Consider the following 23,931-nt stretch of genomic DNA (forward strand, 5'->3'; position numbering starts at 1 on the left):
TAGTGCCCTAACCAATCAAAATTCAAAAAAACTACTTTAATGAGTCAGAAAAAGTGGTAAGTAAATTCATATGGAGAAATAGAATTTCCAGGGATTTACTGAAAAAAAGTGAAAAAGAAGGGGGGGGCTTATCCCTACCTGATCTAAAATTATATTATAAAGCATCAGTCATCAAAACTATCTGGTATGAGCTAAGAAATAGAGTGGTGGACCAGTGGAATACACTAGTTGCAATAGCAGGAAACGATTATAGTAATCTGCTATTTGATAAACCCAAAGAGTCCAGCTATTAGGATAAAAACTCTCTCTTTGATAAAAACTGCTGGGAAAATTGGAGGTTAGTATGGAAGAAACTTAGATTAGACTAACATCTCACACCCCTTATATCAAGATAAGATCCAAATGGATACAGGACTTAGACATAAAAAAAAATACTATAAGCAAATTAGAAGATCAAGGACTAGTTTACCTGTCAGATTTATGGAAACAGGAGCAGTTTAAGACTAAGGAAGAGATGGAGAACATCACTAAAAACAAACTAGATGATTTTGATTACATTAAAAGGCTTTTTTTGCACAGATAAAACCACTGTAACCAAGATCAAAAGAAATGCAGTAAACTGGGAAATAATCTTTACAACTAATGTTTCAGACAAAGGACTCATTTCTAAAACATACAGAGAACTGAGTCATATTTAAAAAAAAAGCCATTCCCCAGTTGACAAATGGTCAAAGGATGTGCAATGGCAATTTACAGCTGAGGAGATCAAAACAATCCAGTCATATGAAAAATTGCTCTAAATCATTACTTATTAGAGAAATGCAAATCAAAGCTTCTCTGAGGTACCACCTCACACCTCTCAGACTGGCCAATGTGACCAGAAGGGATAATGATCATTGTTGGAAGGGTTGTGGGAAATCTGGGACCCTATTACACTGTTGGTGGAGCTGTGAACTCATCCAACCTTTCTGGAGAGAAATTTGGAACTATGCCCAAAGGGCAACAAAAAATATGCATACCTTTTGATCCAGCAATACCACTAGTGGGTCTATACCCTGAAGAGATGATGAAAAAGGGTAAAAAATATCACTTGTACAAAAATATTCATAACAGCCCTATTTGTGGTGGCAAAGAATTGGAAATTAAGTAAATGTCCTTCATTTGGGGAATGGCTTAGCAAACTGTGGTATATATATATATCATGGAACACTATTGTTCTATTAGAAACCAGGAGGGACTGGAATTCAGGGAAGCCTGGAGGGATTTCCATGAACTGATGCTGAGCGAGATGAGCAGAACCAGAAAAACACTGTACACCCTAACAACAACATGGGGGTGATGATCAACCTTGATGGACTTGCTTGTTCCATCAGTGCAAAAATCAGGGACAATTTTGGGCTGTCTGCAATGAAAAATTCCATCTGTATCCAGATAAAGAATTGTGGAGTTTGAAAGTTCAAGGACTATTCCCTTTAATTGAGAAAAAACTGATATCTTATTGTCTGATCTTGTTATCTCTTATACTTTATGTTTCTTCCTTAAGGATATGATTTCTCTCTCATCACACTCAATTTGGATCAATGTACAACATGGAAACTATGTAAAGACTGACAAATTGTTTTCTGTGAGGGGGTGGGGGAGGGAAGTAAGATGGGGGAAAATTGTAAAATTCAAGATAAATAAAATCTTTAATTTAAAAAAAAAGTATGGGTCATTTAACAAAGAGCCATCATCTTTTTGAGGACAAAAACTTTGAAACATTTTGTTTGATAACAGTATTTATTAATCTACCCAAATTTATCCAAGTGGTAGAGCTATGGAAAATTACTCCAACTGAGTAAGCTAATGTCACCTAAATTCAGATAAACCTCAGAAATTCATTTCTAATACAATCCAATGACAAATCAAATTCCAGAAATCTCTTGCCCAGTGTTTTCCAAATTGGAATGCATTCATCTGAGGAGTGTTTAAGACATTTCACTTAGGTACACACAAAAAAAAAGTTAGAATGAAGAAAAGAAGCACAATTGTTGAGCATGCTTGCAGTCACCATGTGCCTGTTTTTCTCTTTACCTTGAGTAAAACCCAGTACAGGTTATGTACTCTGTAACCAGGAAGGCTTGCATTTCATCAGTCATTTCCAGTTGGTCCTTCCCCTTAGGCTGTCTATCTTTCATTCCCTACTCCCACTAAAGCAATAATAGAGTATGCTTCTTGGTCTTGGCAAAAAGGTTTTTTTTTGGGGGGGGGGGTGCTATTGATGAATAAAATAAAAAAAATGTATATTGCTTATTTCATCTTTAATCTTTCTTAAATGTCTTCTGTTTCATAATGTACATATTAGCATAGTAGTACATTATGTAAATTTTATAAATAAATCGAAATACATTAGGGATGTACTCAAATCTTTTACATTACATTTCATTAGAGATATGTAATCAAAAGTCTTAATATATCTCAACCCCATGAATCTATTTAGGAAATTCCCTGGTAGAGGAACTTCATTATAATTTATTCTAACGTATCAGAAGCTTCATGGATAATAATTCTAGGGGCGTGTAGGTAGCGCAGTGGATAAAGCATGGGCCCTGGAGTAGGGAGGACCTGAATTCAATGCCGACCTCAGCTCTGTGGCCTTGGGCAAGTCACTTAACCCCACTGCCTTTCAAAAAAAAAAAACTAAAAAAAAAAGAGTAATCCCAAGGGGCAGCTAAGTGGCCTAGTAAATAGCACTGGCCCTGTACTCAGGAGGACCTGAGTTCAAATCCAACCTCAAGACACTTAGTAATTACCTAGCTGTGAGACCTTGGGCAAGTTACTTAACCCCATTGCCTTACCCCCCCCCCAAAAAAAGAGTAATTCCAGAAATAAATAAGGAAGGCAAATGAATTTTTATAACCATAATATAACCTTGATAAAACAAAAAAGTACTTCTGTGCTGGCATTCTCTTAAGCTCAACCAGTACAGCAAAGACTATTTAAAAACAAACAACTAGAAAAGCTTTGTCCGTATTCATGAAAAAAATAGATGAATGTGGGGTAGTAATGGTATAATGGACCAAGAGCTGGTCTTCACATGAGGAAGTCTCAAGTTTAAGCTGAGTCTGACTTTTATTGGCTGTGTAACCTTAGATAAAGTCAATGAATCTTTCTTTACCACAAGCAAAAGAAAGGTGTCACTAAAGTAGGTGGAGAGGAGGGAAAATGTAAAGGAAAGAAGGGTGGAAGGCTGATGGAAAAGATAGTCAATTCCTAATTATTCTGAGTAACAGACTTAGTATGTAGAATCCAAATAAAATCTAAATTTTGGAAAGTTTAGGGTTTATTGTCTGAGTCTCTTAACAATCCTGGAAGGGAGTTGCCAAAATTATGCCATTTTCACAGATGACAAGCTAAATGACTTCCTCCAGGTCACATAGTGCCTCAGTATTTGAAGGTACTTTCACTCTCAGGTGGATCTTCAAGATTAGGTTCAAACCACCACAGTGCCTAGGGTAGAACTTAATTTGATGACAGATAAATAACTGCATTTCAATAAAACTGGTTTTCTTTGAAATTCTATGTATTTAATGTATTTAAAAACATTATTTAGAAGAGGTCCATAGACTTTACTAGTTTGCCAAAAAGACCCATGACACAAAAGAAGGTTAAGCACACTTGAACTATACACATGGTGCTGGCTCAAAATCTAATTGACAACTTCCTTCCAGCAAGTAAGGATCACATATAAGGAGTGCTGCAGTATTAAAAATCACAAACCAGCGAAGAGTACAAATTGGTGCAGATTTAGCCCAAAATCAGGAAAAAGGACTTGGTAAATTCAGAGAAATAAAATGCTGGTCTCTTCTTCCTAAAAAAAAAAAATGAGACCAAACAGGGCTATATTGAAACTGTAAAGTTAGATGCTCCACCTACAAATTAATTTCAATTACTGGTAAATATTAAGCACTATACAAGTATGGACATTTGCACCTGATTTTTTTACTATTAACACTTAAGTTCATTCACAAACAAGCATTTACAAAGTGTTTATCAGGTGATAAGCACAGTGTGAGGCACTGGGAAATCAAAGGAAAACAGAAGTTTTTGTCTCTTGAGGAGCTTACATTCCAATGGAGGAAAACAATGTGTACACAAATAAATCAAACTAAAATACATTTAAAGTAATGGGGGGAGGAAAAGGGGAAGCTGAAGTAATATTAACCTCTATCAACTCATGTAGGTGATTTAGGGTGAACCTTGAAGGATGCTAAGGATTCTAAGAGATCACAGTAAGGAAGGAGTGAGTACGTGACACAGGGCAGTCTATGCAAAGATGAAAGCTAAAGACACTGCAAAGAGTCTGCAAGCAGACAAATGTGGCTACAATGTAAAGGAAATATAAATGCAGTAAGGCTAGAAAAAAGAAGTCAGAGTAAAAAAGGTTTCAAATGCAACATGTGGCAGTTGAACCACTTGAATTTCTTCAACAGGGGAGTGAAATATGACTCATTCTGCATTTATGTTAAGAATGAAATAAAGGAAATAATAAAAGCAAGCAGAATAATTAAGTGGCACTGTAATGCATAGTCCAGGAAAGAGGTAGTAAGGGTCTAAACTAGAGTGGTGGGTTGTGAGAGAGAAAAAAAAGGAAAGATGGTAAAGATTTTGCAGAAATAGAATCAATAAACTTGATAACTGATTGCAATACTACTATGCTTGTTACTCCAAATAATCAGGAACTGCAATAACAAGATTGCAAACTTATAGAACTAAAAATATGATGATAACAGAAAAGGGAAGGTAAAAACGGGGAAGGGCTAGTGGAGAAAATATATTAAGTTCTATTCACATGAGATATTTATAAAGCATTTAATAGAACAACTAGCACACAGTAGGTTGAATTTGAAGTGCTTAAGAAAGGAGAGACCTGGGTTATGAAAAGAATTCTGAGGGCAGCAAGAGTACAAGGGCCCCAATATTGGCTCTGCTTCTACTAATTGATTAGATTTAAGATTAGATAAGGATAAATCATCTAGCATCTAGGCCTTCATTTCCTATATAATCTGACACTAACAACTTCCAGTCTTATTTCAGACTCTTTCTCCTTCAGGTATTCCATGATATAAAGTACAAAACAGAAACAAACGTACCTATTCTTTTGCCTTATCAGGCAACTCTCCCACCACTATGCATTTTAGATCATTTTTCCTCCCTTCGAGACAAAGTTCAGAAGCTTCTTCTTTCATGAAACCTTCTTAGATCAACATTTATGATAATGGTCTCTCTCTCAATAAATTTTCTTTCAGTACAATGTTTATATATCATCTTTATCCCCATTGCATTCATATCAAATTCTTTTATTGTAATTATCTGTGCACAGCATATCTCCCCTATTAAAATGTAAGCTCTTTAAGAGCAAGAGCAGTATTTTTTTCATCGTTGTACATCCAAGCATTTAATACTACATAATAGGAGAACTTTTAAGAAAATGGAGAAAGAACTATACAAAAAGAGAAAGCATGGAGGATGGTATTAGAATCATGAAATCACCTCTCTACTAAAGCTAAAGATAAATATCATCTTCTGTTTTAAAGAGGCAGGAAGGCATAGTGAATAAAATTGAACTCAAAGCATTCAAGACCAAGGTTTGAATCCTGATTCTAACATACTGAGCAAATCATTTTACCTCTCAGTTCCCAAGGAGCTCTTAACCTGGAAAATGGCAGCATGTTTTTAAAATATATTGGTAATTATATTTCAATATATTTGGCCTCCTTTGCAATCCCATGTATTCTATTTTAAGTATTTAAAAACAGTATTCTTAGAAGAGGTCATCAGATTACCAAGAGTGTCAATGACAAAAACAAAATGATTGAGAACCCTTTGATTAGGCTTCTTCAGTTGCAGAGAAAGGGTCCACCTACGTTGATTCCTCAGCAGAGAATTCTTGATACCAGTGAAACCATAGTTCTTTTCTATTTTTTGTTTTTAACTCAACAAATTAAGCATTTGAGAAATGCTGTTTCTTTAAAGCATATAAAAAGAACTCAGCTAGTTAGAAGTAGACCACAAGAATCTTAGACTATAAGACCACACTTAGGAAGAGTTTAGTCTTGGTTGAAAATCTAAAGTATAATTCAATTAAGTCCAACTCCAGTTACTTGGAAGTTTTAGAAAAATACAGAATTTAGGACAAATCAATTCTAAGAGAAATCTTAAAATCCAAAAATCTCAAATGTTTTTTAAATTAATAGAATTTCTTCAAATAACAAAAATACATGCATTCACTTTCACCCCTCCATTTGTGCATTAATCAATGAATCTGAAAGTGGAAAGAGATAAATACATAAAAGCCAAGGAGAAAAAAAAGTAATACAATTCAATGATAGACTAAAACATTTCTCAAGTCGAATACTGAATAGATTTGACATTAGGCAAAAACCCAAGCTCATTTGTAACCTCAAAGTCCCATTTGTAAGATAAAGGCAATATTCTCAAAGTACTGTTTTTTTTAATGCTACTCAAACTTTTGAGACATTTCTGTAAATGTCAAATGCTAAAGAAATATTGTATACCTTTGACTTAAAAAAATAAACTTTGATGAGTACAGTTTAACTAATGGTATTAGGGGCAGCTTGGTGGTACAGTGGATATAGAGCACTGGCCCTGGAGTCAGGAGGACCGAGTTCAAATCCAGACTCAGTCACTTAATAACTGCCAGGCTGTGTGACCTTGGGCAAATCACTTAACTCAATGCTTTAAATAAAAATTTTAAAAAACTAATAATAGTAATAGCTCATATTTACATAACCTTTATTATGATTTACAAAGTATTTTTCTCTTATAATAAATATGTTAATACAAATGAGGTCAAAAAATTGAAATTTCTCATGATAGCAACATATTAAATTTATACATATTTTAATTTAGTTAAATCAAGTTTTTAATGGTATCTTAATCTTGTACAGATTAAAATCCTTAGAATTTAAAAGTAAACTGAGTCACTTTATGGTTTCAGTTCCCTAAATGACTTTCTATCATCACATAACCCACAGTAGCTATTCTAAACCTTCTGTCCTCAAGTTTCTTATATTTTCTCTCTCTCTCCTCCTGCCATCCTTATACTGCCTGTCCCCCTTTCCAGGGGACACTGGGGATACAAATATAAAACCTAGGCAGCTGCTGCCCTTAAGAACCTTACATTCTATTAGGTGGATACAATATGTTCACTGTTGAGTTCTCAAGAAGACAGTACGTGCACTAAGGGACTTGAAATGATGGCATTGAGAAAAGAGAAAATATTCTAGGCATGTGGAACAAGATAAAAGTTCACTGATAAGTATGATACATTTTATATACACACACACAACTGGAGAGAAGGCTCAGTCACTAAAAACTAGGAATCAGGAAAAGCTTAGAGCCATTCCCCAGCAAGATCCTGAGAGAAATTTGAACTATTACCTGTATAAAAAATAGCTCTGAATAACTAAAAGAAGTCTAATGTTGAAATAATTCAAAGGTCTCTCCTCTGACCCAGCAAATTGGCAAACATGACAAAAAATAGAAATACTCAATGGTGAGCTGTGGAAAGAAGACAGGCCCACTATTATTAATCTCTCTCTCTCTTACACACACACACACACACACACACACACACACACACAGAGAGAGAGAAACAGATTCCACATATATTAAAATATCTAGCAGCACTTTTAGTGGTGTCAAAGAACTGGAATCAAATAAATGGCCATTGTTGAGGACTGCCTAAACAAATTGTGAGAGATAAATTAAGCAAATATAACTGTGTAATAAGAATGAAAATAACTGAGGAAAACATAGATTGACTCATGAACTAAGGCAGAGTGAAGCAAATCAAAGCAGGAAAACAACATATAGAGTGATTATAATAATGTAAATGGAAGGAAAAAAATACTCAACCCTATAATTATTTTGATCATAAAGTTTGGTCCTCAAAAAAAAGTTATGAAAATGCAATTCCTTCCCTCCTTTGACTGAGGGGAAGGGGAATTGGTGAGGAGAGAGGGAGGAAATTTTGTGGGGATAGAGAGAATATAAGAGTATACTACTGCATATACAGGTAATGTTTTGGTTGGTTTTACTAAATTGCTTTTTCCCCTCTTTTTGTTAATTCGTTATAAAAAGGAATAACAAGCTGAGAAGGGAAATAGATTCAAAAATGAAAGTGATAGATAAAAGTTACCAGTAAAAAAAAATTAAAACTTAGGGGTGGCTAGTTGGCAGTGGATAGGGCACTGGCCCTGGAGTCAGAGTACCTGAGTTCAAATCCCGCCTCAAACACTTAATAATTACCTAGCTGTGTGGCCTTGGCAAGCCATTTAACCCCATTTGGCTTGCAAAAACCTTAAAAAAAAATTAAAACTTTAAAGAAAAGAGAGAAGGAAGAAAGGAGCTTCTCAAGAAGGCAGTATATGCACTAAGGGACTTTAAGTGATGGCATTGAGAAAAGAGAAAACATTCTAGGCATATGAGACAGCCTATAAAAAGTCAGAGATAAAAGGTGGAATATCTTCTATAAGGAACAAGACAGCATGGCTGGAGGGCAAGTTTAAGGAGGATAGCAAAAAGGAGAAAGAAGAGAAAGTTCAATTCCAAAGTCCAGAGAAGCTCTAAGTGGTTGTGCATAGAGTTGTGAGTAGAAAAGAGATGCAGGGGCAGCTAGGTGGTGCAGTGGATAGAGCACTGGCCTTGGAGTCAGCAGTACCTGAGTTCAAGGCCGACCTCAAGACACTTAATAATTACCTAGCTGTGTGGCCTTAGGCAAACCACTTAACCCTATTGCCTTGCAAAAAAAAAAAAACTAAAAAAAAGGAAAAAAAAAAAGAAAAGAGATGTGTTTGTGCAGTGAGTAGAAAGGAGATGTTGAGGAGGTGGTACTGACAAGCTGGTGGGCTCTGAGGGGGTGAGACTGAGGAATAATAGATGACTCCTAGGTTTCAAAACCAGGTATCTGAAAGGATAGAGTTGGCTTCAGCAAAAAGGGAAATTACAAAGTTTAGAAGTAAAGTTCTGTTTTGGACATGTTGAGTTCTTGAAATGCCTATGACATATCCAGTTGCAGATGTTGAGCAGGCAATTAGAAAAGGGGAAATGGAACCTGGCAAAGAGGGGACAGAATCAGCATCTACATAAACATGATAACTGAAACACCATGACAAAATAAGGGAGCACACCCAAACAAGGCCAGATTCTTGAGGTACACCCGAAAACAGAAAAGTTACATGGATGATCCTAAGAAGGCTTGGTCAGAAAAGCTAAAAAAAGGAACTATAAAAAAGTACTATCAGAAAAAGCAAGGAGGTGAGAGTATACTGAAGATCCATAAGAGCTGTTAAAAAGTATGATCAAAAAGGGAATACATGATTTAGCAATAAAGATCATTAGTGACCTTGGAGGAAGTAGTTTCATTTGATTGATAGAGATGGAAACCAAATTGCAAAGAGCTGAGAAAAGAGTAGGAAGTGTGAAAAGTGTTGGCAAGGAGTATAGACATCATCTTCTAGGATTTTGGCTGTGAAAGAAAAGATATAGGATAAAAGCTAAAGGAATAGTAGGATAAAATCAAGATTTATCCAGTTATTAAGAATGGGAAATTTCTGGGGAGGTTTGAAGGCATCAAGAAATAAGAGACTGAAAAGTCTAAACCTCAAAAAGCCTACGTTATCTCCCATTCTCTTCTTTGCTCCAATCTCTGACAAAAAAGGTGGTCCTTACTCTTGCCAAGGGCCACTCTCTGTCACATTATAGCCTAAGGAGCACTGGTGTCACAGTCTTCAGATTCTACCTTGAATGCTAAATATAAGTCATAACCATCTAGGACTCATCCTCACCTTACTCTTTCTATCTTCAATCTCTTTGTATGCTGTGGCCATTCCCTGAGCAAGCAAGGCAGATCTATAATCACTTCTAGGGTTCCTTCCCATCTTATAAAGCTTTCACAGGACTCAATCATTCCCCCAAATTGTCACTCTTTTTTTCTTTCTTTTTTTTAAAGTTTTTTTTTTTTGCAAGGTAATGGGGTTAAGTTGTTTACCCAAGGCCACACAGCTAGATAATTATCAATTATTTTTTCTTAATTATTAATTAATTGTGTCTGAGGCCAAATTTGAACTCGGGTACTCCTGACTCCAGGGATGGTGCTCTATCCACTGAGCCATCTAGCAGCTCCTCACCCTTTCTTTCAAAGCCAAGTTCCACTTCCTCTCCTCCAATTTTCTTCTCAACCTTTAGGTAAAAAGCTTCCAATTTCACTACTCAACTAGAACTGCCTGCTTTCCAAGGTTACCAAGTATGTTTAAATGGTTAATTGTGAGGGCTTTTTTTCTCAGTTCATTCTTTCAGATATCACTCTAAGATTTGAAACTGCTGACCACTCCCTCTTCCTGGTTACTCCCTCCTGGGATTTCTGGGCTCTCTACAGACTGCTCCCTCCTTGCCAGTCCCCTATCCTGGAGTATCATCCCAGTCACAACCCCTTATTGTGAAGTGCCCCCAAGGCTCTTTGCCCTTTGTTTTCTTTCCCATCTAGATGACAGAACCAATTCTCATGAAGGGGGTGGGAGTGAAGGATGTCAATTATCAAATCTGTGGCGAAGACTTCTAGATCTTCCTATTTAATCCTAATATCCCTTCTGAGCTCCAGTCCTGCAACAACAACTACAGGTATTTCCAACAAGATACCCATAACTTTTAACATGTTCAAAAAGGAGTTAATTCACTCCCCCTCCTCCCCCCAAAAAACTCCTCCAGGTTTTCCAGACTCTTTCTGCAGAGGTCACCCAAGTTTCCATCCTATGACATATTCTACTTTATCTTGTCCCCTATATCCAATTAGTAGCCAAGTCTTGTCAATTCTTCGTCTATCATAATGCAAATGTCCCCTCAACTCAGTTAGCCATCATCTTAACTGCCAGACCTTAGTACTTTTTGCCTCTGCCAAGAGTTCTCAAAGTCTGGTACTGGGACAAGTAGGGGTCTGAAAGAATGAAACCAAAAAGTTTGAGAATTGATGAACTAGACTATTAAAATAGCCTCTGTTACTAATAATAATTCTCTCCAATTTATCTTTTAAAAGCTGCTAAAATAATCTTCCTAAAGCCAGAGTCTGAAGATATCACTCTGGTGCTCAAAAAGATTCAAAGTTCCCTATAGCCTCGGGACAAAATGCAAAACTCCTTGGCTTGGCATTTAAAGTCCTTCACAGTCTGGCTCCAGTTAAGCCCTTTCAAGGCTTAGCATTTTACTTCCCATTTACTTAATTTCCATTATAAAGCCCAAATTCCACATTCTGATCAAACTGGCCTTCACATAGTTAACTTGAGCATAGAATTCCACCTCTTACTCTAGTGTCTTTACACACATTCCTACCCATATCTGGATTATGTATTACTTCTTTACCAGAAATCCCAATCTCTCAAGGTTCAGCTTATATGCTACCACTAAGAGGACCCTTGGCCAATTCCCACTGCTTATAAGTACCCAGGTGTGTACACACCTCTTTCCTCTCTCTCTCTCTCTCTCTCTCTCTCTCTCTCTCTCTCTCCCTCCCTCCCTCCCTCCCTCCCTCGCCCCCAGCTATCTTGTTTTATATATATATATATATATATATATATATATATATATATAGTTTATATAATGTTTATATAGTTATCCTATTTCCTTAAAAGCAAAACCTTTTCATTTCTTTGTAAATTCCCAGTGCCTTGAAATGGACTATCCAAGATAAGAATTAAGATGCTACTTGCAAGCACAAGGTGCTGATTTTATTCATCCCTACTCAGAAACAGGAGCAGAAAAAGAACTGATAAGCACAGAATACAAGAAATCAATTGGAACAAGTCAAAGAAAAGTTAGAGAGAGCTAAATAGCATGAATCTGCATGAGAAAAAAAGATCAATTTGTATTGTCAAATAACAGGTATGAATTTCAGAATGTCATTCTTTCCATTTGTATAGTGCTTTATGATTTGCAAAGTACTTTCATTCAACAATACTGTGAAGCAGTTATGAATAGTTATACCCATTTTTAAGATGAGGAAACAGGATCTAAGAGGTTAAATAGGTGATCAGACACTCCTAAGATATTTTAAACTTTTTCTTTTTTTTAAATCAAGCGGTATATAACTAATTCAGTTCATTCTCCTGAACACAGTCAATAACACCCCAGCTAAACACAGCTGGCATTTAAAACTGTTTCCCCATTGTTGGCTTTTTTTGCAACCAAGCAAAAAAAGATCTCATATCATTATGAATGTCAGTCCAAAATTGTGGGTGTCCTGAATTGACATTTAAGTTTAGCCCTTCTCTTACTATGAAAAATAAAATTATGAGTAAGCTTCATCACTTCATTAGCTTATCAACATTACTAATCCACAGCTCTTTACTTTGCAATTTACAACTAACCCTCAACAAGTCAAAAGTATATGATGAAATGAAAATTAGCTTCCTAGAATCTTGGAAAAGTATAAATTGTCTCAAACTTTAAAGACCCATTATACTAAGCCAAAAAAAATGCTCTTTTCCTGAAGTACCTAACCTACCGAAAGAAAATGAAGGCCTTTAAGTCCAGATGAAGACAATTACTTAGCAAAACAAAGCAACTGTGATATGCTGTAACTGATATGACAAATTCACCTACAGGAAAAAAGTTGCCCTAACCAAAGTTCTACATTTTAAAATGTAGATGTTTAAAAAGGTGTGGTCATTTCAAAGGCATGAGAAATACAAGCAACTCAATGAACAAGCATGACGCCTAAAATGTATCAAGCAATTAAGAGCTAGGACTACCAAAAAAAAGGGCAAAACAGTTACTGTTTTCAAGGAGCTCCTAGTTTAATTGCCAACAAACTAAGAGAAACAAAAATGGAAATTCATTAAGTATATTACTCCACTATGTCCCCTCATCCGTATTTCAGAAGCGGTTTTAAACAAGACAGGTGTAGTTTTGGAGAACTGCTCCTTCTATCAACAGAGGATTATTATTGAAGTCGATCAAGAAATATGATGGTATCGTGACACGATTCACATTGTCAAACAAATCGGCAAAGATTTCATTTTTTTTAATCCAATTAAATATCTTTTCTGTCGTCTACTGTGTGGACGCTGTGGCATGAAACTGGCAGAAAAAGCTGCAGGAAAAAATGACCCCGACCACGGCGGTTCACTTATCAAGAAAAGACCCGGCGGCCAAGAAGGATCACAACGGCCGAGGCCTCCCCGGCCAGTCTAAACGTCAGTCACTCGGGGCTCTCGTAGGAACGATTCCTGTCTTCTCCCCAAATTCTCCCAAATGTGATCCCCGCAGACGCCCTGAGAAGCTCGCTCGCTCCCCGCCGCCCGCCCAAAGTCAACTTTTTCTTTTTTCCGAAAGAGGGGAAACTCACTGCCGACTGTCCCTGGGAAGCTCCGCCGCCCCCCGACACCCAGGCCCGGCCCCTTTCCACACCCCCCGGAAACTCCCCGGGCTCCGCCGCCCATCCCCCGAGCCGGAGCCTGCCCGGGTGTCCCCGGGCCGGGCCGGGCCGGGCCTAGCCCGGGAGCGGGAGGCTGCGCTGCCGTCCTAGGCCGCCCGGCCCCGGCCCCGGCCCCGGCCCCGGCCCCGGCCCCGGCCCCGGCCCGCCATCCCGGGCGGCGCACTCACTTGTCAGGCGCGGTCCGTCCAGCCCCGCGCCTCCGCCGCCCGCGGCCGCTCCTCCCGCGCCTCCGCCGCCCGCGGCCGCTCCTCCTCCGGGCCCCCCGAGGTCCGGCTTCTTGGGCCCCGGCGGCGGCCCCGCTCCGCCCCCCGGGCCGGCGGCGTGCGGGTAGCCCGCGGGCCCGGGCGTGGCGGCCCCGCCGCCGGCCAGGGCCAGGGGGACGCTGTTGCTATGGAGGCCGAGGCCCGGGGCGGCCCCGGCGGCCGGGTCTTCGTGCAGGAACTGACACTCCTCCCCGTAGAAGCACGTCTTGTCCTTGGCGTAGTAGCGACAGTACTTGAGCTTGACGCCCGCCGCCGCCGCCGCGCCGACCCCCGGCGGGGCCGCCACCACGGCCGCAGCCGCCGCCGCCGCCGCCGCCGCCGAGGAAGAGGCGGCGGCGGCGGCGGCGGCGGCGGAGGGGGCCGGCTGGGGGGGCGGGAGGCCGCCGCCGCCGCTGATCATGGCAACGCCGCAGCCTCGCCTTCCGCTGCCGCCGCCACCATAGACGGGGGAAAGGGAAGCGCGGCCCGGGCGGGCGGGTCTGTCCCGCTGCGGGAGCCGGAGCCGCCCGGGGAGAGGGGGAGGGGAGGGGAGAGGGGAGGGGGAGGAGAAGGGGCAGAAGGGAGGGGGACGGGGCTCCTCTCGCTCCCTCCGGCTCTCGTCTTAAAGGGGCCGCGCGGGACGACGGGGCGGGCGCACGAGTTTCAGCGCGAGGGCCCGGGCGGAGAGTTGCAGGGAGGGGGCAGGAGGGGAAGAAGGGCGGCGGCGGCGGCGAGGTGGAGGAGGGGAAGGGTAGGTGGGGGGGGGAGTGCGGTTTATTTTTAAATTCTGCCTTCACTCCGTCGCTCGCGCTCTCGCTTCTCCGACTTGTTTATTCCATTTTCCTCTTCCTGAGGCGGCCGCCTCTACCGCGCGTGCGCGGTGCGGCGCAGGGGCTTCTGGGTATTGGGGACGGGAGGAAAGACGGTTGCGGGGGGGGGGCGGAGGCGGGCGCGCTTTCTCTCTCGGGGCATTTCAGAAACCCTGCCGCTTGGGGCTCCTCCCCCGACTTCGCACCTTCTTTTAGCTGTTTATCTTTTTTTTTTTTAAGCCGGATCGTATCTCTTATATTGAAAAGGCTGAAAAAAAACCCCACCAACTTCCCCGCCTTGCCGGGACTGCGGCTCTGGACCCGGGCCAAGCGGCGCGGCCAAACCCGGGCTCCGGAGGAACAATGATTTCAGTCTCCCCGGGCCTGCCCTGCGCCCCGCACCTCTCCTCCTCCTCCTCCCCTCCTGCACCGCCCCACTCCGGGAAGGTGCTGAAAAGTCCGGAGCGCCGGCATTACCGGTGGAGGCCGGGCTACGTCACCCCGACCCCGGGGCCGGGCCGGCGCCCCAGGGATCGGCATTGTCCCGGGGAGCCATGCCACCCAGCCCGCGGCGCGCCAAAAGTCCCGACTCCCGAGCGCCCGAGGTGGCTCCCTCTGGGAGAACAACAGGGACTTTGCGAGTTTGGTTTCTCATGAAGGAAAACGGAGCCGAGTTTTTTGGGGGGGGGAAGAAATTACAATGGGTTTAGTTTCATTTTAAATGGTTTCTCATCGAACAAACTAATCAAATAAATCTCTAGATAATAGTACTAGTTAACACTTTACAAGTCCTTTACAATACATTTTGTACAGGCTGTCACCAAAAGAATCGATGCTGTCTTAACCTTCAGGACGTTAAGATTACAATGTGTTACAAAGTGTACAAAGCACTTTACATGTCTCTTAATCCTCACAGGTACACTGTGACAGAGATACTATTGTTACTCCTACTTCATAGTTGAAGAAACTGAGAAAGAAAGGCTAAGCAATTTGCCTTAGGGTTACACAGCCAGTATAATTTTAACTTTATTTTGCAGGGACTAAATAAACACCTTTTAACTGGTAAGGAACTTAAAAAGAACTTGAAAAACGGGTCATCTTTAAGGAATGCTATAGAACAAGAGAAGCCCCCCAAGGACATATGATAACGTTGCTGGTAATCTTTAAGGAATGCTAGAGAACAAAAGAAGTGACAGAATATAACCAGGGGTTCCAGTTTGTACAAGGGTGAGTTCTGAGAACTACAGACTAGTATACTTGATGACAATCCCTAGAAAAATTTTTGAACATATTTTTAAGCCAATAGATGGTTCCTGATTTTGCCAGTCACCAATCAATTGCCAAATTAGAATAGCCTTTTCTGAGGCTTTATCTGCCTTTATTTTTTCTGCACCATTTAACTCCCAACTCTTGTCTCTTCCACTGATTTTCTTTTCTTCCCCTTGGCTACCATGATACTCCTTTATTCTGACTCCCCTTTCTTTGTTGATCTCATGGATTAGGTCCTCTTCCTCACATTTCCTAAGCATAGACTTCTCTTAAAGTTCTATCCTTACTCCTTCATTTCTCTCCCTTGACTTCTGTCTGGGTGATCTCATCTACTTTCAGGGCTTCAATTTGAAATTTGTCTTCAGTCCCCTTCCAACTCTAGAGATAAATACTTTGACCCAACCTCTCCCCAAAGTTCCAGCCCTCATTTTGGAATTGCTTAATGAACACCTTCATCTAGATGTCACATAGCAAACCCATGTTCAAATCTGAATCCAATCTCTTTCCCCTAATATCTGCCCCACTCCTAACTACCCTAATTCCCACTGTCCTCTGGACAGCCCCCCACTGTACTTTTCACTTGTCCAAATGCCAACATTCAATTAATTGCCAAGTCACCTGATTCTATATCCATAATATTTTTCCTATCCCTATCTTCTTTACCCTTCTCAACCTCTGTCATCCTAGTTCAGGTCCTGATCACTTCTCACCTGGAGCTCCTCTATTGCAGAAGATATCACCAGAAGGACTTGAATTCAAATATTAGTTCTCATGCTACCTACCCACATGACCTTGGTTGAGTGACATCTGAGCCAGTTTCCTGAGCTGTACAATGAGGGGATTTTTTACACTGGTTAATCAAGAAGTATTAAATTCTTGAGCATAGAAAGTACCATGCTGGGCAATAAACAAATAAGCAGGGATTACTTGTCCTCGAGGATCTTAGATCTATAATGTTCATAGAAAAGTACATGTAAGATATAAACAAAGTGGAGTTAGAGGAAGGTACTTGGGGAACAATGTACAAAAAGGCAAAACAGAAAAGACTCTTGGCAGATGGTCCTAGAATTGAAAGGGAGGTGGATAGAATGGCAGACCTGGAGTTAGGAAGACTCATCTTCCAGAGTTCAAATCCAGCCTTGAACACTATGAAAACCCTGCACAAGTCAATCAATCCTATTTGCTTCAGCTTCTTCATCTGTAAAATGAGCTGGAGAAGAAAATGGGAAATAGTATTTATGCCAAAGGAGAGGGAGAAAATGGGACCAGATAAATTTACAAATTAGTCCCATCAAATATAAAAGCTATCTCAATATTACATAGATTGCTTGTTAAAATATCAAAAGGATCCTACCAGGAGCTAGGTGGAACAGCAGATAGAGCACCAGCTCTGGAGTCAAGAGGACCTGAGTTCAAATCCAGCCTCAGACACTTAATTGCCTAGCTTTGTGATCTTGGGCAAGTCAGTTAACCCCATTGCCTTGGGGGGGAAAAAGGATCCTACCAAACTGCCAAGAGACAAATACAAAGATGGCTTTAATATGTGAAGTAGAAAGAGATACACTGGGAAAAAAATTAGAGATCAAATATCTAATACTATAAATATATTTTCTAAAAAATAATAGCAAAGAATACAACATAATAAGATTATTCACTGACCTTGTCAGATTTATACCAGTAATAATTGATGTTAGTTATAAACATAATAGATCACATTGAAAATAAAAATATGTCCCAAAAGGAAGAAAAAGGTCTTTTTACAATATGCAATATATATTTTTATTAGTACATTAAAAGATATATCAATAAAATATGCCTTTTCTTAACATAACAAACAGTATCTCAAACCAGGGGGCAGTATTAGCAGTAATAAGATAGAGGCTTTTCCAATAAATCTGAGGTAAAGCAAATTGTGCAATATTTATTTGATGTAGTTCTAGAAATGTTAGCTGTAGCAATTAGAAAAATGAAAATATTGTCAAAGAGGAAGCATCCCTTTGTGCAGATGGATTGGTTAGTCTATTTGGATAACCCTAAAATTTCAAATATCAACATAATGACAATTACCCAAATTAATTTATAGATGCCATACCATGCCAAACTACCAAAAAGTTAATAAGTCTAGAAAAAAATGAAAAAATTCATATAAGAAAACAGGAAAATAATTTTTTTTAATTAAGTAGTAGATCCAGCAGTAAAAGAAACTCATACTATATTTGAACAGATTGGGTGCACAAGAATTAGAAACAGTCACTAAGCTGCATAGAATTTGATAGATTCAGACTCCAGTAAGGATATGCTAATCAATAGAAGCTGTTAGGAAACTTGGCTTGCAGCCCAGGAGAAATTAAGTGTAAACCATTATCTCACAGTAAATAGCAAATGAATTAGAGGAATTGGGTTTAAAAAAGTAATATTAGAAACTAGAGGAGTAGAAAAGAACTGTCCTAACTAGAGAGGAGAAAGGAGAGAGAAAATGGACACTTATGATTGCAGAGAATGAAAAATTTTTCATAGTCTGACCATGAAGTTAAAAGAAATAACTAGTAAAAGGAATCACTGCAAATTTCTCTAGAGGGTCTGATATGAAAGCTAAATAGGGAATGGATTAAAATATGTGGGAACCAAGAAGCATTCCCCAATAGATAAAATGATCAAAGAAGCTAAACAGGCAGTTTCTGAAAACAAAGGTAAGCTATTTGAAGTGGTAATACAATTTGAAAATGTGGTTGAGTCTAAATCAATAAGAAAAATGGAAATTACAAAAATAATCAGGTTTCCCTTCTTACCCATCAAATTTGCAAAGCTGACAAAGATAATCTGCTACTTTGATCCAACAATACCATAACTAGTTATATACAGCAGCCAAAGAAGGAAAGAAAGCAAATCAACCATTAATTGAGGGATGAGTGAATATACTATGGCATATAAGTGTATTGGAATCATATTGTTACATAAGAAACTATGAAAGAGATGAATTCAGAGAAATATGAGACTGATGGTGATATCCTGAAGTGAGCAGAACCAAAATAAGAATTTATAAAATTGGCAGCATAAAATACAAAAGACTTAAGAACTATAATCAACATGATGACCTACCACTACTTTGAAAATTGATATTTATCATTCACATCCAGACAAAAAAATGAAACAAAACAAAAAAAGTACAGAATCGTAATGAATGCTATGTTCATGTTTTTAATTTTTTCTCTTATGTTTTTCCTTTCAATCCCATGATTTTCTTTCTTTTCCCTTAGTCCTGATTCCTCATATAGAAAATGACAAATAAGTAAACATGTTAAGCACAAATGTACATGTACAATGATCACTAGACAGTTCTCTGCTGAAGGTAAGGGGATAGGAAGGGAGGGTGGAAGAAAATTGTGTAACATATATGCATGTGAATAAATGTTAAAAATTTTATAGCATGTAATTGGAAAAATAAAATATCAAGAAAAAAATATTGTACATGAACTACCTAAAAAAAAAAAAAAGGATCCCATATGATGATGAAATCTGTTTCCTATAAATAATTTCATCATGCTCCCTGGAATTTTCTAAAATAATTTCCATTTTTTATGAGTTCTTCAAATATTTGAATACAACTCTTTTTTTTCACTTTTTGCAAGGCAATGGGGTTAAGTGATTTGCCCAAGGTCACACAGCTAGTTAATCATTAAGTATCTGAGGTCAGATTTGAAATCAGGTGCCCTATCCACTGCACCTCCTGGCTGCCCCTCCCCTACTATTCTTTATGTTACATAGTGGTTTCTTTTAATTAAATCTCATATGATATGATTATGATCACACAAAAAAGGAAAATTGATAATTCATGCTCTAGAAAATTTATCACTCATGCTCTCCTTTTGACAAATTATGGAGAAAAAAATGCTGTGTGAGACATATATTTTCAGATACATGATCAATGTATATATTTGTTTTTTCATGATTGCCCTTATCTGTTCAAAGGAAAGGCTTTTATTTATTTGGGAAAGGTATTTAAGTTAGGGAGTAGAGGGGGTAATAATATCTAGTAATGAAAAAAAGTTCAGTGAAACACTAAAATACACAGTACAGAGGAGAAAACAGAAGGGAATTATAAAGGAGACCCAAAGCAGTATTGGAAAATTCTATTAAATTGAATAAATACTTCTAAAAACTCTATATAAAAGAATCCTCTTTTGTTTGTATAATAATGAAAATGATCATATTTGTTATTTTGTCAAATTCAAAAATTTTAAAAACAGTTTTCTTACTTTGTAATAATAGTCACAGTTCATATTTTGAGAAAGCAACTCAGCATTGCTCAAATCACATTGCACATGCACATATTTTCTCATATAAGGCTACTGCTGTCCAAATATCTTTCCATTTAGCCTCAATTGGAAAAGTTTCTCTCTCTCTCTCTCTCTCTCTCTCTCTCTCTCTCTCTCTCTCTCTCTCTCTCTCTCTCTCTCTCTCTCTCACTGTCTGTGTCTATCTGTCTGTCTCTGTCTTTCTCCCCCCTACACACACACACACACACACACACACACACACACACACACACACACACAGCTACAGACATAGGTAATACTTATATAATCAAACATAGGAGATGACTGTGATACTTAAAAGTTATTTGTTTTCATAGTATATAAGGGGATATTTTGTTTTGCAGCAACAGATTTACCTCCTAATTATAGAACATAGGATGCTTGATGCTTGACACTCTTTTCCAGTGATAGAGAATTGAGAGTGGTTGCAGAGGATCAGATTAGGCTCTTGGATTTAATCTGCATAACACATCCCTAGAATTGCTTTAATGCATTGTATCCTACCTCTGGAGCAATACAAGGCCTGAAGATGGACACAGGGACTTGGGGTATACACACACAAACTCCTGACTAGGCAGATGGTCATTTATGTGGCAGGGCCATACAAAACTGATACTGAAGAAATACCACACAAGGTTGCTGTAAAGTTTCCTAGATACTTAGCTGGATATTTATCCTAACATTCTCTCACACAGTGTCCCAATTGAACTGTATTTATTTTTAAAACACATCTATGTGGTACAGTGGATATAATGCCACACCTGGAGTTTAAAAAAACTCATCTTCCCGAGTTCAAATCTGACCCCAGACACTTACTAGCTATGTGATTCTGAGCAAGTTATTTAACCTTTTTTTTTTACCTCACTATCCTCATCTGTAAAATGATATGGAGAAGGAAATGGAAAATCACCCCAGTATTTTTTTTTAGGTTTTTTGTAAGGCAATGGGGTTAAGTGGCTTGCCCAAGGCCACACAGCTAGGTAATTATTAAGTGTCTGAGGTCTGATTTGAACTCAGGTACTCCTGACTCCAGGGCCAGTGCTCTATCCACTGCGCCACCTAGCTGCCCCCCATCCCAGTATTTGTCAAGACAATCACAGATAGTATCATAAAGAGGTGGACATGACTAAAATAATGCTACAACAACAAAATGTTCACTAACAATAATATAGTTCCAGTTTAAATATTCCATCTCATCCAAGAGTAACTGGAACCTCTGAAAATCATCTCCAATGAATATCTTATGTTAATGTAACCTGGGCTAGAATTTAAAAGTCTTTAGGGAAGGCTAGGTGGCACAGTAGATAGAGCACTGGCCCTGGAGTCAGGAGTACCTGAGTTCAAATCAAGCCACAGACACTTAATAATTACCTAACTGTGTGGCCTTGGGCAAGCCACTTAACCCCATTACTTTGGAAAAAAAAAGGAATTTAAGTCTTTAGTTTATCTGGAAAACTACTTTATGTCCCCATGTATATATATATATATATATATATGGATCCTTTTTTGAAAAATTTAGGGTCTAAAAACTGGGAGCAAACGGTCCTTGAATTTCATGATGAATAAAACTTAAGTTCAATAACTTTATGTAATACATTTCTTTTCAAATTTTGGGCCCCAAAATTAAAGTGCATCTTATACATGAGGAAATACAGTATCCAATTGCTCAATCTGTTCTTCAGCCTCTTAAACCCAAAAACTCCTTTTGTTCTCTACTTTTCCTTTAAGGTATGGCTTTTTGCTATATTCACCAAACTTGTCTCCACCCTCTAGAGAGGGTTTCTCTTTTTCCTTTTTTCCTCCTTTTTTTAGGTTTTTTGCAAAGCAAATGGGGTTAAGTGGCTTGCCCAAGGTCACACAGCTAGGTAATTATTAAGTGTCTGAGATCTGATTTGAACCCAGGTACTCCTGACTCCAGGGCTGGTGCTTTATCCACTGGGCCACCTAGCCGTCCTAGAGAGGGTTTCTCCTAGGAAAAGGTCAAGGAATATCTCATGATCCCAGGACTTCTGAAATAACCAACTCCTGCTCTTTAATAAATTCTTAACCTTAAAATATCCAGGGAAATCCATGAGATCCAGGTTTTTTCTTTTCCATTCTTCTGGGGAATTATACTACTCCTTATCATTTTGGCTTATATTTGACACCCCAAAAAAGCTTTTCATTTCTCTTTTCCAGGACACACACACACACACACACACACACACACACACACACACACACACACACGATTTAAAAAAAACAAGAAATGAGAAGTAGACCCAGTGAGAGCAAGCAGGAAGTAGAGTTGGAAGTGAGAGCTTTAGCATTGTGGTTAATGGCAGACTAGAAACAATTACAGTCTTCTTCTAGCCATTCTCTCTGGCAAGTTCATTGTTATGTACAGTATCAGGTGCTTTAACAAAACATCCAACCTTCCTATCTTCTCACTTGGACATGCACCATGCCTCAAGACAACCTCATACTTCCCCAAATATATTGATCAGAGGAGAGAGGAACTGGTAATCACAACTCCCAATGAACCCAGAATCAGAATATTTCCCATTCTACAGACTTAACCTACCAGATGTATTTCAACTCTTTGGGTAAAAGGGAAACAGAAACCCTACACAAACATTGGAATTGTCAACCTTCAGGTTTTGGGACGTGTCCTAAATTGACTCTTCAAAAACTTTCCATTCCATTTATTCTCTTTTTATGCTTTCATTTATTACTTTTATGTCTTTAGATTTCTTGTAATGGGACAATCTACCGTTTTCTATACCGTATCTTCTTGTGGTTTCCCCATTCAAAGTCAAAGGCTTGAATTAAAAGTCCTCCCTTCTAAGGAGCTTCATCATAAATTTATAATCATTACATCCTGGACATCTATACTCATTGCAACAATCTATATTCCACTCATCCCTGGATTAAATGGATTAAAAGAATTAGTTTGCAGTCATTTAAAATTATAACAACACATCTGTTTCATTTGCCCTTACATATCTGGAAAATAAGAAATTTGAAAGTCATTTAGGATAGAATTACTGTGTTATTCACCTGAAAGGAGGCATGGGGAAAATATAGGAACTGATGCAAACTGAAGCATAATCTGGAAGACAAAATACACAATGACGATGTTGAATTATTTCAGTATCTCACTCTCTATGACCCCATTTGCAGTTTTCTTGGCAAAGTTTCTGGAGTAATTTTGCCATTTCCTTCCTTAGCTCATTTCACAAATGAGGAACTAAGGCTAATGGGTTAAATAATTTACTCAGTCACACAGCTAGTATCTGAGGTCAGATTTGAACTTGAGTCCTTCAGACTCCATGAGTGACATTCTATTTTCTTTGCCACCAAGACTACAACATAAATGGTAAGAACAACAACAGAAATAAAAACTGAACACTATAATTATACTACACAAGCTGAGCCCTAAAAAAGATGTACAAGAATGTATCTTCCTCCAACCAGCCCTTCTTTACAGAAATAGAGAAACATGAATTTGCTGAGATGTTTTTTCTTGTTTTTTTAAATTTTATTATAAGGTACAACTAGGTAGATGGTGGAGTGATATACTGAGAAGTTAATTTGATATAAAAACACAAAAGATCAATAAAAATTCAAAATAAATTTAAAAGTCACACATTTTTAAATGATATGTAAATTTATTTATATTTATACATATATTTGTATATGTACTTATATATGCATGCATTTTATATGTATATATATATATATAAATATACACACATGAATATGTGTATGTGAGGATGTTATATATAATCAGTTGTCCAGTATTATTAGGGTCCAAGAACAAG

The 23,931-nt window shown here is 38.7% G+C and overlaps 1 protein-coding gene and 1 long non-coding RNA gene across 3 annotated transcripts in view; one reads left to right on the forward strand and one right to left on the reverse strand.

Moving 5' to 3' along the window:
- LOC141507948 (uncharacterized) overlaps positions 1-11,936 on the forward strand; it is a 97,034-nt gene extending 85,098 nt beyond the window's left edge. Inside the window, exons 3-4 of the long non-coding RNA XR_012474307.1 lie at positions 10,550-10,683; positions 11,720-11,936. This is a non-coding gene — a long non-coding RNA (uncharacterized LOC141507948). The remainder of the gene's footprint in view (positions 1-10,549; positions 10,684-11,719) is intronic.
- PAN3 (poly(A) specific ribonuclease subunit PAN3) overlaps positions 1-14,599 on the reverse strand; it is a 146,116-nt gene extending 131,517 nt beyond the window's left edge. The window contains exon 1 of one of the 2 annotated variants that reach the window (XM_074216145.1): positions 13,660-14,599. In XM_074216145.1, the coding sequence (XP_074072246.1) occupies positions 13,660-14,155 (496 nt within the window). In that variant the 5' untranslated portion in view covers positions 14,156-14,599. The remainder of the gene's footprint in view (positions 1-13,659) is intronic. The other variant, XM_074216146.1, reaches the window with a different exon arrangement.
- Between the last annotated feature and the right edge of the window lie 9,332 nt (positions 14,600-23,931).

This window comes from Macrotis lagotis, chromosome 1, assembly GCF_037893015.1.
Source record: "Macrotis lagotis isolate mMagLag1 chromosome 1, bilby.v1.9.chrom.fasta, whole genome shotgun sequence".
NCBI classification, from domain to species: domain Eukaryota; kingdom Metazoa; phylum Chordata; class Mammalia; order Peramelemorphia; family Peramelidae; genus Macrotis; species Macrotis lagotis.